The following is a 15,794-nucleotide window of genomic DNA, read 5'->3' on the forward strand; positions in this document are numbered from 1 at the left end:
CCACCTGGTCCCTGCTCAGACTGCAGATCACAGCATCTGAAAACATCAAAGGTCATGGAGATTCATGTCTAATCTCAACTGTCAACCTATCTATCAGCACAGGAAACTAGAAGGAGTTCAAAGCCTTGATGCAATCCCAGTACCACCTTGGACTCTTTTGGCACACATAAAATACTCCACACCACTGTCTTACAACCTTTATATATGTTTTGCAGCACTCCAACATACTTATTTTCTCCTCTCTAACAGCTCCAGTCAACATTTTCTGTACTTTTCTCATCAATATCCTCAAAGCAAACACTGTATTTGTAATAATTTTACCTGACAAGAACCTATACAGCTGCTCACTTCTGACCTCAGTCTTTATTCCACTGCTCTTTTCCACAACTTATTTATATGATACATCAACTTTATTCCTCAGAAGTTGCCACAACTTTGCACATCTCCCTTCTTCACAGGTGGTATAAAGAACACTTCTTCTCTATTCCTCAGGCTTTGGCTCAATCCCAATGCCCTTGTAGAGTAAGAACTCTTTAGCCAATGCGGAAGTACGTCAGCTGTCGCCATGATAAGTGCTGTCCAAATAATGCAGTCAGCGAGGAAGGAGGTAGGAAAATGAGCCTGTATGCTCCCTCCTATGACTAGTTTTGAAGAGGAACGCCGCAACATCCCTTACCGACGCTAAGAACCCTTTAGGTATCCCAAAATTTTTGATGTGACATGACTTATCAGCACAGCCCCTTCACGGAAATCAACAAAAATATCCGGAGAGAAGAGATTGCGCACTTTGTACTTCATTTTTGGAAGGGTGTAGGCCTGGATTTGACTCGCACCATCCATGTGCCTTTCTGTCATGTAATGACGTCTGAGTTAAAGGCTTAGAATTCAGCACAGCAGTCCGAAGCCCCATTTCTCCCCACGATAGAGTTCTTACTGCTGACCTGATGAAAGGTTAAGGAACAGGAGCTAGGAGCAGCATCAATAAGTTATTATTAAGGGTATTCGGATGGAGCCATTTCTCACTCACCAAGATCTTATTGAACAGCCTGGTCAAAAACCCTACTGCTGTCTCTCCTAGACACTTCAATAACTTCAAAGGTATATCATCAGGACTAACTGCCTTTCCCCTCTTCAACCTTTTCAATGTCTTCCTTACCGCATCCTTACTAATCTTTGCTACTTCCTGATCCACAATGGTTCTGCTGTTCTTTGTTTTCTCTCATTTCCCTCATTCATCAACTCTCCAAAGTACTCCTCCCATCTTTTACTCACACCTGTTGCATCAGTCAGTACATTTACATCTTGATTCTTAATCATGCTAACCTTCTGAACCACCTTTCCATCACTGTCCCTCTGAATTGCCAACCTCTACTGAATTGTAAATATACTTACATCCTTCTTTACTGTCCAACCTATCATACAAGTCACTCTGTGTACTTTGTTTGGCCTTAGCAACCTCTACTTTCACTCTACTTTTCAGAAGACATACTCTCCCTAGACTCCCTACTGCATGATAGCATTAGCTGTAGGTGTCCAGTCATCTTGAAGCACCCCCTGGCCACCCAGAGCCTGATTGAGCTCCCCTCTGAAAGCCACACAACATTCTTCCTTTTTCAGCTCTGCCTTTGTTCTATTCATCTTCCTCATTCTGCTCACCACCAGGTGAGGTCTGGCAACTCTCTCACCAACCACTACCTTGCAGTCACTTGGTTCCTTGAGGTTACAGATGTTAGGTAAAGATTCAATTTACCTTTGTGCTCCTACCTCTGTTCTTGTAAATTACCTTGTATTCCCGCCTCTCCTCGTCTAACACCATCCATTCTTCTGCGTTCCTGTTCTGAACACAAAACCTTCTTATTACTTCCTCATCACCTCTGTTAACTGCTCTGTGTCTGATAAAATCTGCACCAATAACTACTCTCTCATATCTGGGGATATTCAGCTTCACTTCATCTAACTTACTGTCAAACTTCTCCCCTAAGTCACATCCTACCTGTGGGGCATAACACTGAACATCACACCTTCAAATTCCTAGCTTCATCGCCCTGACACTCATAACTTCCAGAATATCCCTGACAAATTCCTCCTTCAAGAAAACTCTTACACCTTTTGTCTGTCCATCCACACCAGTTTTGTAATGTAAACTAACTTAAAAAAATGAATTTTCTGGTTTTGACATAATTTTGGCACACATGGAGAACAATTCATCTCAATTTTATTCATATTGTGGCAAATCACGATATGTACTCTGTAGGCACTTTGCAAAGTCAAATTCAATCAAATCATACAGATTGGTCAAAAAGTTTCCTATCTAAGGAAACCCCGTAGATTGATAGAAAAGTTTAAATAACAACAAACAATGCAAATTGGAGAACAGTAGGAGAACTCAGCCGAGTGAGAAAAATAGACCCTGATGTTCTCAAGCAGCCTAAGCCAATAGCAGCATAACAACAGAGATACCTCAGGGTAATCTAAGCCACTCTAACTAGAAGCTTTGTCAAAAAGAAAAGTTTTAAACCTAGCCGAGTTTTACATGCCATACGGATCATTTAATAATCTGTTTGATTTTAATGTGTATTCACCTGTCAGCATTTTACAGTGATTACCTTATTTTTTAAAGTGGTTGTATTTGGCAAGATGTCCGACAGAAAATGGGAAAATTTGGTGGGAAAAAAGACACTTGACAGAGGAACAGCGCCTCTGTTTACAAAGCCCTGGGAGGAGAATAAAGGAGTGTTGAAAGGTAAATTGGATCACGGTGCCAGGAGGCAGAGTTTGAAACACATTGCTGCAGATCAATGAGTCTTTTTCTCTGTGCATCTATTTCTCTGCTTTTATGCACCAGCCTGGAAAGTGAGATGCACTCCTGTGCAGCTATCAACAGCCAGAGAGGAGATGGCATCACTCAAACAAGTTTCTAGATTACCATTTATGCTACTGACATCATGTACAATCCAGCAAATACCTTTTCACCTCTTGTCTGTAGTATGTATTTATGTATATATTTTTGAACATTTTTCCAATTAATCTATAATTTTTAATGCTGAGTGTTTTCTGTTAACAATATACAAAATTAGGTGGAAAAATTGTCAATAAAAAAGCATGTTTCTCATTTGTATAAAAGACTCATAAAGGACATATTATTTGGGGTTTTGCTTTTGTACTTTCCATTCATTCCCCACAGTGTTCAGCCACCACTCAACACTATTATCAGATCCACCTACTGCCACTAATTACCCTCAAGTCATTCCACCTGATCCTCTGCCTACACATACCTGCCTCACCCACCCAATCCCTGCCAGAATGTCTCGTCTTATCCCACTGCCTGCATGTGTTTGCTCCCCAGTGTCTTCTCGTTAGTGATGGCCAAATGAAGCCTCATGAAGCATTTAAGTTTTCAAGCCCACTGCTTTCCCTAAAGGTTCCTCACTTGATGCTTCACTCATTGCTCACTAGTGACATCTGCTGCTGCACACTGTGACCACCTTCAGTATTCAAACATCAGAAAATAGTAGTGTGTGCAATATTGGGACAATTTGAAAATTTCAAAAACATTTTTTGTTAAACTCATGTAGTTCTTAAAATTGTTTATACCCAAAATAAGGCTGCTAATATGTTGACTGTCTGTGGCAATTGTTTTAGTTTATGTCATGGACTAATTTGGCAATGAAGATGGACTGTAAACTCTGTGTTTGTAATTTGTTTCCTGAAAATTAGTAATTTAGAATTAATTCTAAATTCTCTTTTTCTGGGACTTCTGCTTCTGCTTTATAGTTACCTGCACACATAATTTTCCAACAGCTTTAAGTCTGTTTCTTCTGTGTGAGTCCGGTGTGTCTTTGCTAGTGCAGACAGCTTAAATGACGCAATAAAATAAATATATAATTTTAGGAAAAACAGTCATACTGGTGTCCATGTTTGAAGTGTGTGCTTTCTCATGTATGGCTCTGTAATGCCTAAGCATTGATGAGGCGATATTGTAGACCAGCTCCCTGACACACAACAACCAGTTCACCTGAAATAGCATGAAAGTCCAGAGCCAGCATCTGAGAGTATCAAAAGCTGGCTCTGCTGACGTGTGACAGAATTACCTACAAAACCCACGAAGCAACAAGTTTCATTGCGCTTTTACTTTGAAATTCAACACGTGAAATGAAGCAGCGACGTTTCCACGGCAATGCGAGGCATTGTTTGTTACCGGTCACGTCGTTTTCTGCAAGACGACATAAGCATCGAAGTGGGGCTTCATTTGACATGCCCCTTTTTACTTGGTACAGGCCTTGAAGCCTGGCTTCAGTTGTCCCATCACTACTTCTCATCGCTCTGCCTGATCATTCCTTGGACCTGTTCATAACCTCCCTTCTCTAGTTTGTGTAAAACTAGATGGAAAAGGCCTCTCCTGGATTCTTCATGCTTCGCTCTGCATCACTGGGAACTCACCTGCAGCTTCTGCTCAAGTCTACATCAGTCTGCCACACCTGGTCAAGTGTGGTTCTCTCTGCAACGCATCGTCTGCATCTGGTAATCAGCCTGTCTCCTCTACCATCTTCAGGTTAGAAAATTCCTGCCATCATCACCTGGTTAACCTGTCTCTGCCTGCCATACACCATCTCCTGTCGTGGTTGCCATCACCTGCCTGTCATTTACTCTATTCACCTCAATAAACCTTTAAATGTACTCGGAGTTTTGGCTTGACTATCAGGTTCCCAGATCACAGCATAACAGCACGTTCAAGCCATCACAAACTTGTTGCTATCACACGAGCTACGTTCCAGACTAGCTGTTATGATGGACACCCGGGCTCTGTTTGGTACGGAGGAAGACGTCAGATGCTTACCTGAGGTTGTAATTAGATCAGCATCAGCATTTGAGGGATCTAGGCTGGAATTCCCTCCTCACGGTACTAGTCCTAGACGGCATCAACGTCGCCAGGGTTCCTCAGCTGGCTCTCTAGAGAACTCCGGTGCCTGTTGCCAACCACCAGAGTTTTCCTGGAGGTCGATGGAGATCTGGTGCAGGATCTGAGCGTCTAGAGCTAATCTTGAAGCAGTGGCCGTATCCTTCACAAGAGGAGGCATGATGGTATCGCCACAGGCCCGTAAGGTCCCTCTTCCCAGCAACAACTCTACACCTCTATGTAATAGGTCTTCTCATCACCGAAAACCCGACATGTGCCCACCGGTCTTGGTTCTTGCCCCCCTGTCAGCAATCCTGTCAGCGAGTCTTCTGCACAGCTTGTCCAGGCTTTGGAGTCGACCTCTTGGTGTTCTAATGTCCCAGGCCAAGGTCGACGTCGTCAGAAAAAAAGCCTCAGCTTCTCCAGCTGCCACTTCCTACTCGTCACCCATTCCTGTTCGGTCCGCTTCATCGTCAGCACCCGCTGATCCATCCAGCACCACCCAAGCCTGCAGGGTCAGCCTCATTACAAGCTGCCACCAACTTATCCAGTTCTCCTTGTTAAGGACTGAGAGAGACTGTGATCAAGAATTATTCACCTTAACTAGAGGAGAGGATAAAAGACCTGGAGGCCAAAAGAGGCCAATCTGTTACCAGTATTCACACATCTGAGCCCTTCCAAGTTATAGAGTACGCATCCCAGCCCGTCCAAGTCAGGGAGGATGCATTTGAGCCCGTCCAAGACAGAAAGGATGCATCTGAGCCTGTCCAAGTCAGAGAGGATGCATCTGAACCGATCCAAATCAGAGAGGCCACATCAGCTCCTGCCTTCATCACTGGGGTCCGGAGGACATCCCAGAACCAGTTCAAGTTACAGAGCTCTTTGACGAGGGGGTCCAGGTGGATCCGCCTCCAGTCAACGTACCAGAGCTTGTCAAACAGGGGGTTCAAGTGGATCAGCGTTCTGGCTTCGTCCCTAAAATGGTCAACGAGGGTGCTCAAATGGGCTCAACCGTTGTTGCCGAGGTTCGTCGATTCAAGGGCCTTGTTGAGACACCGTGCATCCAGGGCATCGATGAGATGCCGCGCATCCAGGGCCTCGCAACATGCCTCGCATCCAGGGCCTCGCCGAGACGTCAACCATCCAGGGCCCTACGATTATTATAATGTCCTGAAGTTGCTGCAAGGCCTCCTGCTACTTGAGCTGGTGAGAGGGATGCCATTTCCTACGCTTCTGAATGACATCCTGCTTTCTGAGGTGTTGCAAGGCCTGCTGTGGGGATCCCTAGGCACCAAGCTTCAGGTTACGTCAGACCCCAGGCTTCAGGACATGTCAGATCCCAAGCTTCAGGACACATAAGACACCAAGCTTCAGGTCACATCAGATGCTCAGCTCCAGGTTCAGAACGGGTCACTCGTTGGTCCAAGCACCGTGCTTCATCACCGACAGCCACAAAGAACTCTGCTCCTTTAGCATTAACCGGCATTGATCACCAAGAACTCTGCTCCATCAGCACTGATGGAGTTCTGTTCCGTCAAGGACATCCCCCAGAAAGTCTGTTACGCCAGGGGGTCCTCTGAGTTGCTCTGAGGAAAGCCTCCAGAGATCATACTTCACAGAGTTCTGCCACCGACCCAAACTCCTATCTTTGGTCTGAACTGTATGGTGGAATGGAAAGACCTCTGGAAAGTTTCTAGTTCGATTTACAGCAGAAAGTCAAATACATTTGGCTTTTTGGGAATTGCCATGAAGACGGACCAGCACAGACTTGAAGGCTGCCACAAATTCCACAGTCATTGACACAAAAACAATCTCCTTGTTATTGAATCCGGCACCCTGGTGGCTAGCCTTGGAGCTGGCTATCTCAAATTTTCCTGTATGTTTTGCAAACAACACACTCTACCCCCGCCCGAATCCACCCATGACACCAGTGAACACGAACAGGGCTCTTCTTTAACTGCTGATAACAGACCATCTAAGACTGTGACAGGAGGGGGGACGGCTGGAGAGTCATAGGTCCATCATGACACGCACACACATGCGCACACACACACAAACATGGTAATAAATACACACCCCTGTGACTCACCGTAGTCGCTGTGTCTGATGTTTCTCCCCCCCTGGGATATGAGCCTAGGTTGGATGTGTGCGTAAGCGCTGGTCACTTGGGGTACTGGACTTGGATGCTCCCCACCCGAAAACCCTCCCACCTGTAATATGTCTGGTCATGATGTTGTTTGTTTGCTTTTTTGTGCTGAGGGTTTTTCCCTGCATTGATCAAATTGTCTGAGGCAGTGTAACTAATGCACACTGCCCCCCACCATCCTAATGTATTCCTTTCTGCACTCTACAAGAAGGCTGTGGTTGCAGTCTCCTTTCTACCCATGCAAGTCTTTCTCTTGATGGGCTGTACTGAAATTAAATTTCCCCCACGGGGGACAAATAAAAAATAAAGAAGTTCAGTTCAATTCACTCATGCAGAATCTTGGATTGCTCAGTAATAAAGACATTCTGGGACAAAATCAAAGAAGAAATTGATTTTTTATTTTAGAAATGACAATAATACTGGGCTCGGTTGGGGTTTTGCTAGGAAGGATACATAATGAAGGATATCACTCAGAAAGGTTGTACATCTTTGGGATTCTTTTCTTAATTACTAAGAAAATGATAACAGTGAACTGGAAGAAAACAGAACCCCCATCTATAATTGAATGGACTCAGAGACTGAAATGGGTTTCCATTATGGAACAAATGTAATGTGAAGAGGTCCGTGGCCAGAGAATGTTCCATTAATAAAAATAAAAAGTTATAAAAAAATTATAAATGATTAAAAATTATCTTTTTACATTTTTCCACTTTTTATTTGTGATTATTTATGACTTTTCCTGTTATTTATTCTCAATTAGTTACTAGAGTTGCACCTTAAACCTGTCCAGCCGCTGAAACTAATTATATTCCCCTTTTGGGAATGATAATATTTATCTTATCTACATAATTGTATGATTATGAAAATCGTTTAGGTTCTCATTTCCTCCATTGTTTGGGTGGTGGATCAGTCAATCAGCTCTCTCTGTTTCCACTATCTTCCCTGCTTAAGACACTCTTAAGCAGGGAACTCCTAACAGTTTTTCACTTTAGGAGCTCTCTTAAGGCTTAAGATGTGTGAATTACATTAATCGTACTGATCTAAACTTAAAAAAAAAAATCTTAAGATTTGGGAAATCCTATTTTCTTGAAATTATGTCACTAAGAGTTACTTTTAGTCTTAGGATTCTTTGTTAATATGGGCACTGATGTGGGAAATTCTATTTGTTTGTTTTCACAAATAGAATATAGTTTATGTTCATAGATTTAAAAGATTTTATATATGATCAAATGCTGTCCAGACTCCCTAAAAATGTGTAGGTTTGTTGTCTATAAAGGCATTTATTTAGAGGTAAGACTGACCAGCAAACAGTCAAAAGTCAGTCTTTTAGTTTTGCATCACTAAGAAATCTTAAATTAGATACTGACTTTGATTACATTGGTAGTCTGCCACATTTTCTAACAGTAGTTAAAGGTAAAGTCGGCTATTATTACTCTGATGTAACCGCAGAGTTGATTGACATGCATACATTTTCTAATATAAGGCTATTAAAGATGCTGTAGATTTGTGTATTTAATTAATAATGTTTTTTTGTTGATCATGCCAAGCTGCCTCATTACTGCTAGGCATTGCAGAGGGTGAGGCTCGGTCCGACATAATTTAATTTTGATCTATTAATTAAGCAAACCGGCATTATCATAGTTCTGAGATACTTTTGCTAGATGGCACCACGTCTGTTTATATCTCGCCTGGTAAGAGGGGCTATTTTTATCCACAAAAAGGATCATCAAAACATTATCAGGATCGTGGCTGGGTGTATATAACCCTATTTTATCACGATCAAACGTTTTTTTAAGCATTTAATGTGGTTCTGTACCTTTAAGCTAAAGAACACATTTTTCTTCTTGAGTGCTAGCAACGGCCAAATCATTGACATACCTCAGTCATGTGGACTAAATTGCAGCTGAATCGAACCATTCATTTATAGACGCTAAACTGTTTTTGTTAGTATGTTCTTTTGGCATTGCTTAATGTTTTTTCTTTTCTTCCTGGTCTTGATGCACTAGTAGTTTGGGTTTAATCTGAATTTTGGATTTGTTCAACAATAAAATTAGATCTGAATAATAGTGTTTGGCTACAGATAGTCACTGCTGTGTGATGTGTTAAATAGCTGAGATGTAAAGAAGTGGGAAAAATTACTTTATTTTACTGCAGCCTTTCTTTTTGTTCAGCCTGACTGACTGCACTGAATTGCTGCCAATTCCATCTTCCCATTGAATATATGGCAGATGACGAACTACAGCTTTCATCTAAACCAAACAAGCTTCCTCTCAGGGTGTCAGAGGCAAAAATAAAGTTCCACTTGGGTTTGTTTTGAATACTTCCGTGATGACATCATGTCCCAATAAGCCTTTTCTGGGCTCCCCTTCATCAGCTCAGAGTGACTGTGGTCACATTTAGATCTAACGTGTTTGTCTGACCGGTTTTATTAAAACGGAAAAAATAAAATAAAATCCTAATCACAAAGCAGACATTACACCAAGAAACAAAACACTGTAAGCAGCCGGACTGAAATTGAGCTGGAGCAGAGTTATCAGGAGATGAGAAAGGAGCATTAGGACTGTAGAAAAATTAGGGGAATAACAAACAAACAGCTGGGGCTCATTTTCAATTAACCACAAGAAGAAAAGCTGCAGAAAGGAGGGAAAACAGACCTGCTATTACAGCCAAATCCTTCTGGGCGTTGCTGTCGCGCTGCTCCTTATCTTCATTTGCAGCTTGATCTGAAGAAGCACAAATGAGGAACAGATTCATTCATTATTGTTATAAAGAGAGTGAAGGTGTCAACTGAGAGTTTCTTTTTCTTTCTCAATTACTGTTTAAACAAGTTTAAAATGAATCAATTTCAACATAATTAATTTAGGTTTTTACAGTCAGTAAAACCACTTTTTTAGCATTTGTTAGAATACTTACCTTGACATTAGGTATATCATAGCATATATGCATACAATTCCATAGTCACTACTATATATATATATATATATATATATATATATATATATATATATATATATATATATATATATATATATATATTTGATTATTTATTTATTTGAAGAAATGGCATATTTCCAGATAGATGTTCATGCCACATTTCAAGCTTGCAGGTGTCTTTTCCATACTCAAATCCATTGTTCAGAAGCAGGCGGGTGGGGCTTGAGTCAATTACCAGTTATTGGCTTATGACCTTGCAACATTATCACACGTACAATAGATTTTTACTAATACTTCAGTGGGACATAGAACCCGATATTCAAGCTAGACACAATGCTGCACTTAAAAGATTTAGCGCAGCAGGTCTTGGTGATATTACAGTAAATTTGGCAAAAGTCTGGACTATTTCTGCCCTGCGATGGACTGCCAACTTGTCCAGGTTGTACCCCGCTTCTCGCCCATTGACAGCTGGAGATGGGCACCAGCACCCCTCACGAACCCAGCAGGGATAAGCGTGTTAGAAAATGAATGATGGACGGTCTGGGCTACTTCTTTTTCCTTGCCATCAAGATCTCAGCCAGCTGGCGCCAGAAAATGCTATTATTGGGCTTTCTTCGTCTGGAAACAAATGTTTCCAACCCTTTATGGGCGCAGCCATGATGAACTTGTTGAACTCGCTCAGCAGACAATACAGCGATCTGATTGGCTGAGCAGAAAAAAAATTAATCACGTGACCTCTTGGACCGGAGCGCAACAGTTTAGATTTTTTATCGGCTATAACTTATTAATGTGCAAGTGAAAATGTGGGAACATTGGTGTTTTGAGATCACTGCTATGTGTAGCAACTTTTCCCGGTGGAAGAAAGTTGCCCCCTGACAGTTCATAGGAAACTTCTTAAGGAGACGTCCTACAGATTCTGGCCCACGGACTATTGTTTCTCATCCTCTATACCAGGAGTTTTCTATGGGTCAGGCGCGCCTCCCCTGGGGGGCGCCAAAGAGTCACAGGGGAGGCGCATGAAGACAGAGAAGAAGACAGCGCTGCCGCTCAACTCTGTGAAACGATGTAACGATATTCGTGCCTTCTGTTTGAGCGCGCAGGAACCAATCCAAGCGTGCAGTGAGACAACTCTCAACGCTCAAAACCGGTCTGGCACGGTCTGAAAAACTCTTCTCAACCCGCTGTCCTCGCGCTCAGTTCCATCTCTGCTCGCGCGATACTTTGCTCACGCTCACCAGCTCCTTCCTCCTGTGCGCTCGCTCAGCTGTTCCTTTGCTTGTGACTTCAAAAACTGTCCACTCCACCAGCCAATCACAGACAGGTTGTTTTTTTTCCCCCATCCAATCAGAGTATGGCTTGCAAATACTGCATTCAGATGGATTAAATGAAAATGCTGCAGCCTTTGGTAGAAATTAATAAACATCACCATGGGATTGAAGAAAAAAACTAATTAAAAGTTTCATATTTTAGCCTAAAATGTTTAGGCTAAAATATTTAGACTTAAATATTAGAGTGATTAAGTGAGGTGTGAAAAATGTTTTTGTCTCTTTTCTTTCCAGCTTCTGGGAGGTGATGCAAAAGTTTATTATGATCATAATCATCATCATTGTCATCATTATTTAAAGAGCACTTTAACACGAGGTAAAACAAAGTGCCAAACATCATAAATACATCAGATGAGAGATAAGATCTAATAAAATGATTGGTTGTTAAAATAGCAACAGGTCTAAATTGTGTATAATTAGCCTAAAAAGTAGATCGGAATATGGAACGTGTTGACGTCTGTTAAATCCATTGTTAAAAGAAATGCAATAAAAAAACATGTGTTGGGCTATCAGTTGTTTTTGAAACACAGTATTCCAGGAACACAAAATAAAGATGCATTTACTGAGGGGACCTGTGTGGGGTAGGTTTGTGGTTGGGGGGGGGGGGGGCGTGGTTATCTTTACCTATTCCAAAGGGAGGCTCACATTCAATGAATTTGACAACCTCTGATTTAGGGAATGCTAAGAAGTGAAACAATTTTGCTTTTACTGTTATTTCTATTGCGAGTGTCTCTGTGTGTTTGTCTGTGTCTGCATGTCTTACCTTGCAGAATGTGTGAGGTGGACTCAGCCAAAGCTCCACAGTTAGATTGTACCAAAGGACCACGAATAGTGATCAGGGAGCTCCCCCGATTGGTCAGTGCCGCCTTGAGTGGAGCAACATGGTTGAACTGCACCGAGGAGAGACAGCCAACGAAACCTTTGGATGCGGCTTTCACCACCTCTTCATCAAAGCTCTCCATTCCTGCAGAGACAGGGTTTAGAGGGGAAAAGACAAACTGCTGTATGATTCATTTCTGTGAATCACATTAATTTTTGATTAAATACCATCAGGAATGACAAAGGAATGGTGACAAGAAATGATGAATGGTAGCATCATAAGTAGTACAGTGTGCGGTTTCTCAGCACTTTCCTTAGATTGGAGGACTTACTGATGACTTTGCCCAGTGTCAAGGATCTGATTAAGATCAGCTCTGCATCAGATGACAGTGTGTACTTTCTGTGGATGTCCTGGTCGATCTGGTTGAGTGGAGAGAAATCAAATAACAAGGCAATTACACGAAATGTAAACCGAGCTAACAGCTGCAGCATCAGCAGCTCACTATAATATTTTATAGATTGATATTTGTGTTCTCTGCAGCTTCACATAAAACCTTCTCTGCCGACGGCTGAGTGCACGAAGCGATTTTGACCTCTCTTCTCTGCTCTGCCATGCTGACTCAGATGCAATACTTAACACAATGATGTGGAATGAAACACTGCAGGATTTTCTGTCCACTGCTGTCAACACACCAGGGTTCTTTACAAAGAAAACCAGTTTTCAGAGGGCTGCAAGCTTGGTCTAAGTCCTTTTGTATCTAATGTCTGAGTTTTACAGAAATAGACAGACATGGTAAATACTGTAGAACAGTTTGTCCTGTGATTACTATCCCTATTATGCTGCATATTCATGGTAAAGAGTAAGTCTACCTCTTAAAATGGTAATACAATCTCAAAAGATTTAATCGTTTATTATCAAAATGCTGATCAAAACACAGAAGCCATTTGTGAAAAATCTGGGTCCACCTTCCTTGCTTTCATGGGAATTAAACATTAAGGAGCAGCCTGGCTCTGAAAAGCAAATATATCAGCTAGAAACTCCACAGAGCAATAGACAGTGAGAGTGGAAATCAGCAGAGCTCCATCTGCAAGAAGGTAAACATTGACTGGATGAGCCAAAGAATTACAGAAACTAAATCAAAGCTATCGGCAATGATTTACTAATACTTAGAGAACCCTTTATTTGCAAATTACATTACAAATGTCTCTGAGTTCTAAGTGAAGCACAGAACAGGACATTTTGGCTTGGATAATTTTTTACCTTGATATGATTTAAACCAGATATTGCCATACTTGGTACATGCAAGGCAGCACCTTCAGACATCCTGAATCTGTCCAAACTGACTTGTGGTGGTTCAAAGTTCTCCTGATATCTTGCCTGATTTCTATGGGTTTGTTATTTTTAATGTGCGAAAACTTCTTTATGTGAAGAAAGAAATAAGAATGATATATTTCCTATGTAATCCTTGTGGCATTTAGCAAACAGAAATAATTCTGGCAGTCCTAACTGATCTGAGAAAGAAAAGGTTTTGTCTGACTTAATTTCAGATCATGACTTTTTTATAGTGTGTGTACATTTTTGGTTTTAACTGCATGTCTTCCCATCATCAAAAGACAAATGTTCTACTTCAAAAATTAACACTTTCACACTTGTGTTCCTTGAACCTTGGTCGGTTATATAAGAAATTCTTAACTGCCAAAGTACATCTAAAACACATAAAGTCAATAAAACGTATTTGTATTAAGGTCTTAGAAAGATTGTCATTTTTAGGCATTATGTCAAATAGTTGCACCGCATGAGGAAATTGTAGACTGCCCTGATGCCTTCCAGCAGGTTTTATAAACTAAAATACACTGTTTCAACCATGTTTATTTTTAATGAGAAAATGACAGAGTGTACTCATCCGTTCGCCCACTGACTGCAGGAATACACACCAGCAACCTTAAAAAGGAGTGTCTTTGGACATCAGTTTCCAAATCTTGCAACTGCTTTCTTCTTGCCACTCTACCATGAAGGCCAGATAACTCAAATTATCCCGTTGACAAATTCTCCCACCTGAGCTGTGGATCTCTGCAGCTCCCCCAGAGTTACTGTGCCCTCCTTGCCTGGCCTGTCAGCTTATGTAGGCAGCCATGTCTCTGTAGATCTGTAGTTTTTAGATGACGTATGGTCCATGACATGTCCAAAGATAATGGATCAGAATCTAACCCTGCTTTAAATGTCTCCACAACCTTATCCACAATAAAGTTCAGGGGTATGAATACTTTAAAGTGGCCTAGTCAAGTATTTTGACCATCAAAAGAAAACAAAAAACATATTAATCTTCGAATAAAAAAATATGCTGCAACCATTGGTCCTGATAGTGTTTACTTAGTCCTTTTTGAGCCTGAATTCATACCAAATGCGTTCAGCAGATAAACATTGCTGTACCATCTGCTGGCAGTACCGTGGAGCTATCAGTATATGGCCACAACTGAGGCCATCTGAAGGAGCCAGTTTTGCTATGCCTCGCATTAAAGAGACAACTTGGTGGAAGACCAACCCGGTCTAAACGGTCAGACTTACTTTTTATTTTCACACCTCCACTGGATTTTGCTGACTCCCTCGGCTCTATTGCTTCTCCTTGTTTACTCATTGCACACATGCACAATATTATACCTCTGGTCACGTGGTCTTGTTATGGTAAATATGCACAAAACCTTTTTGTTTACTAACAAATAGTGAAAACACAACGTGCAAAACACAAATAAAATATTATAAGCCAACTGTCTGTGATAATTTAATCCGAAAAAAAACTTGGGTGCAACTAGAGCAAGATATTGGTGCAGAAATTTGTAAAGTCATGGAACATGACTAGACCCCTTTCATATTTAAATGATTATATCTTAAAAAAGGGGGAGAGTGGTGGTCTAGTTGTTAGAAGGTGCTTTTGTCCTGGAGAAGGCTGCGAGGTTCTGGATTCCTATCTCACAGACCCAATCTGGGTCCCTGAGCAAGACCGTTTGCCACTATGTGACAACTGAAGAACAATCTGGGGCTGTCCGCTGCTCCCTGAGGGATGGGTTAAATGCAGAGGATGAACTTCAATGGAATAAATGTTGCAATGACAAATAAAGATAATAATGATTAAATTATTAATACTTATTATTATTAATTTAAAGTTATGAAGACATCTAAAATGTTTTAAACAAAATAATATCTGTGACAAGATGACAGACTGTTAAATAATTTTTTTAGTCCATCACTTATTTATTTTACTTGGCTTAAAATAAAGCTATTGTTTTACCCATTTCCATTAAGTTCCATCAGCAAAGTAAAAGGGAAATAAGGGAAATGTCAGGAACTGTTTCTACATTCGGTATTCTTACAACATCTGGGCATCAGGCCACTAAAACCACTTAGTAAAGGTCACAGGAAAATGCGGTTACAAAGCAACATGACACCCATTGGAAACCTTTAGCTGACCTTCAGTGGCTTATCTTGTCATCTGGCTGCAAAGTACTTGTCTTGGGGTTGGGTGGTAAAACAATGTTGATAATTGCTATGAAGGAAATTCCTTCAACAATCAATGATAAACTGATGAATGAATAATTTAGGATAAATGTGTGTGCACTCTCTGGGTCAGCCATGATCTCAGGAATCCTTCGATCAGGCTGTAGCAGCAAGGTTATA

The 15,794-nt window shown here is 41.3% G+C and overlaps 1 protein-coding gene across 3 annotated transcripts in view; it reads right to left on the reverse strand.

The window, feature by feature from the left end:
- The window catches only part of cntnap5a (contactin associated protein family member 5a), a 378,624-nt gene that overhangs the window by 8,464 nt on the left and 354,366 nt on the right, over window positions 1–15,794 (reverse strand). For all 3 annotated transcript variants that reach the window (XM_012878430.3, XM_036138728.1, XM_036138729.1), the window contains 3 exons: window positions 12,454–12,541; window positions 12,066–12,266; window positions 9,698–9,766 (listed from right to left, as the gene is read on the reverse strand). In XM_012878430.3, the coding sequence (XP_012733884.3) occupies window positions 9,698–9,766; window positions 12,066–12,266; window positions 12,454–12,541 (358 nt within the window). The remainder of the gene's footprint in view (window positions 1–9,697; window positions 9,767–12,065; window positions 12,267–12,453; window positions 12,542–15,794) is intronic.

This window comes from Fundulus heteroclitus, chromosome 7, assembly GCF_011125445.2.
Source record: "Fundulus heteroclitus isolate FHET01 chromosome 7, MU-UCD_Fhet_4.1, whole genome shotgun sequence".
Taxonomy (NCBI): domain Eukaryota; kingdom Metazoa; phylum Chordata; class Actinopteri; order Cyprinodontiformes; family Fundulidae; genus Fundulus; species Fundulus heteroclitus.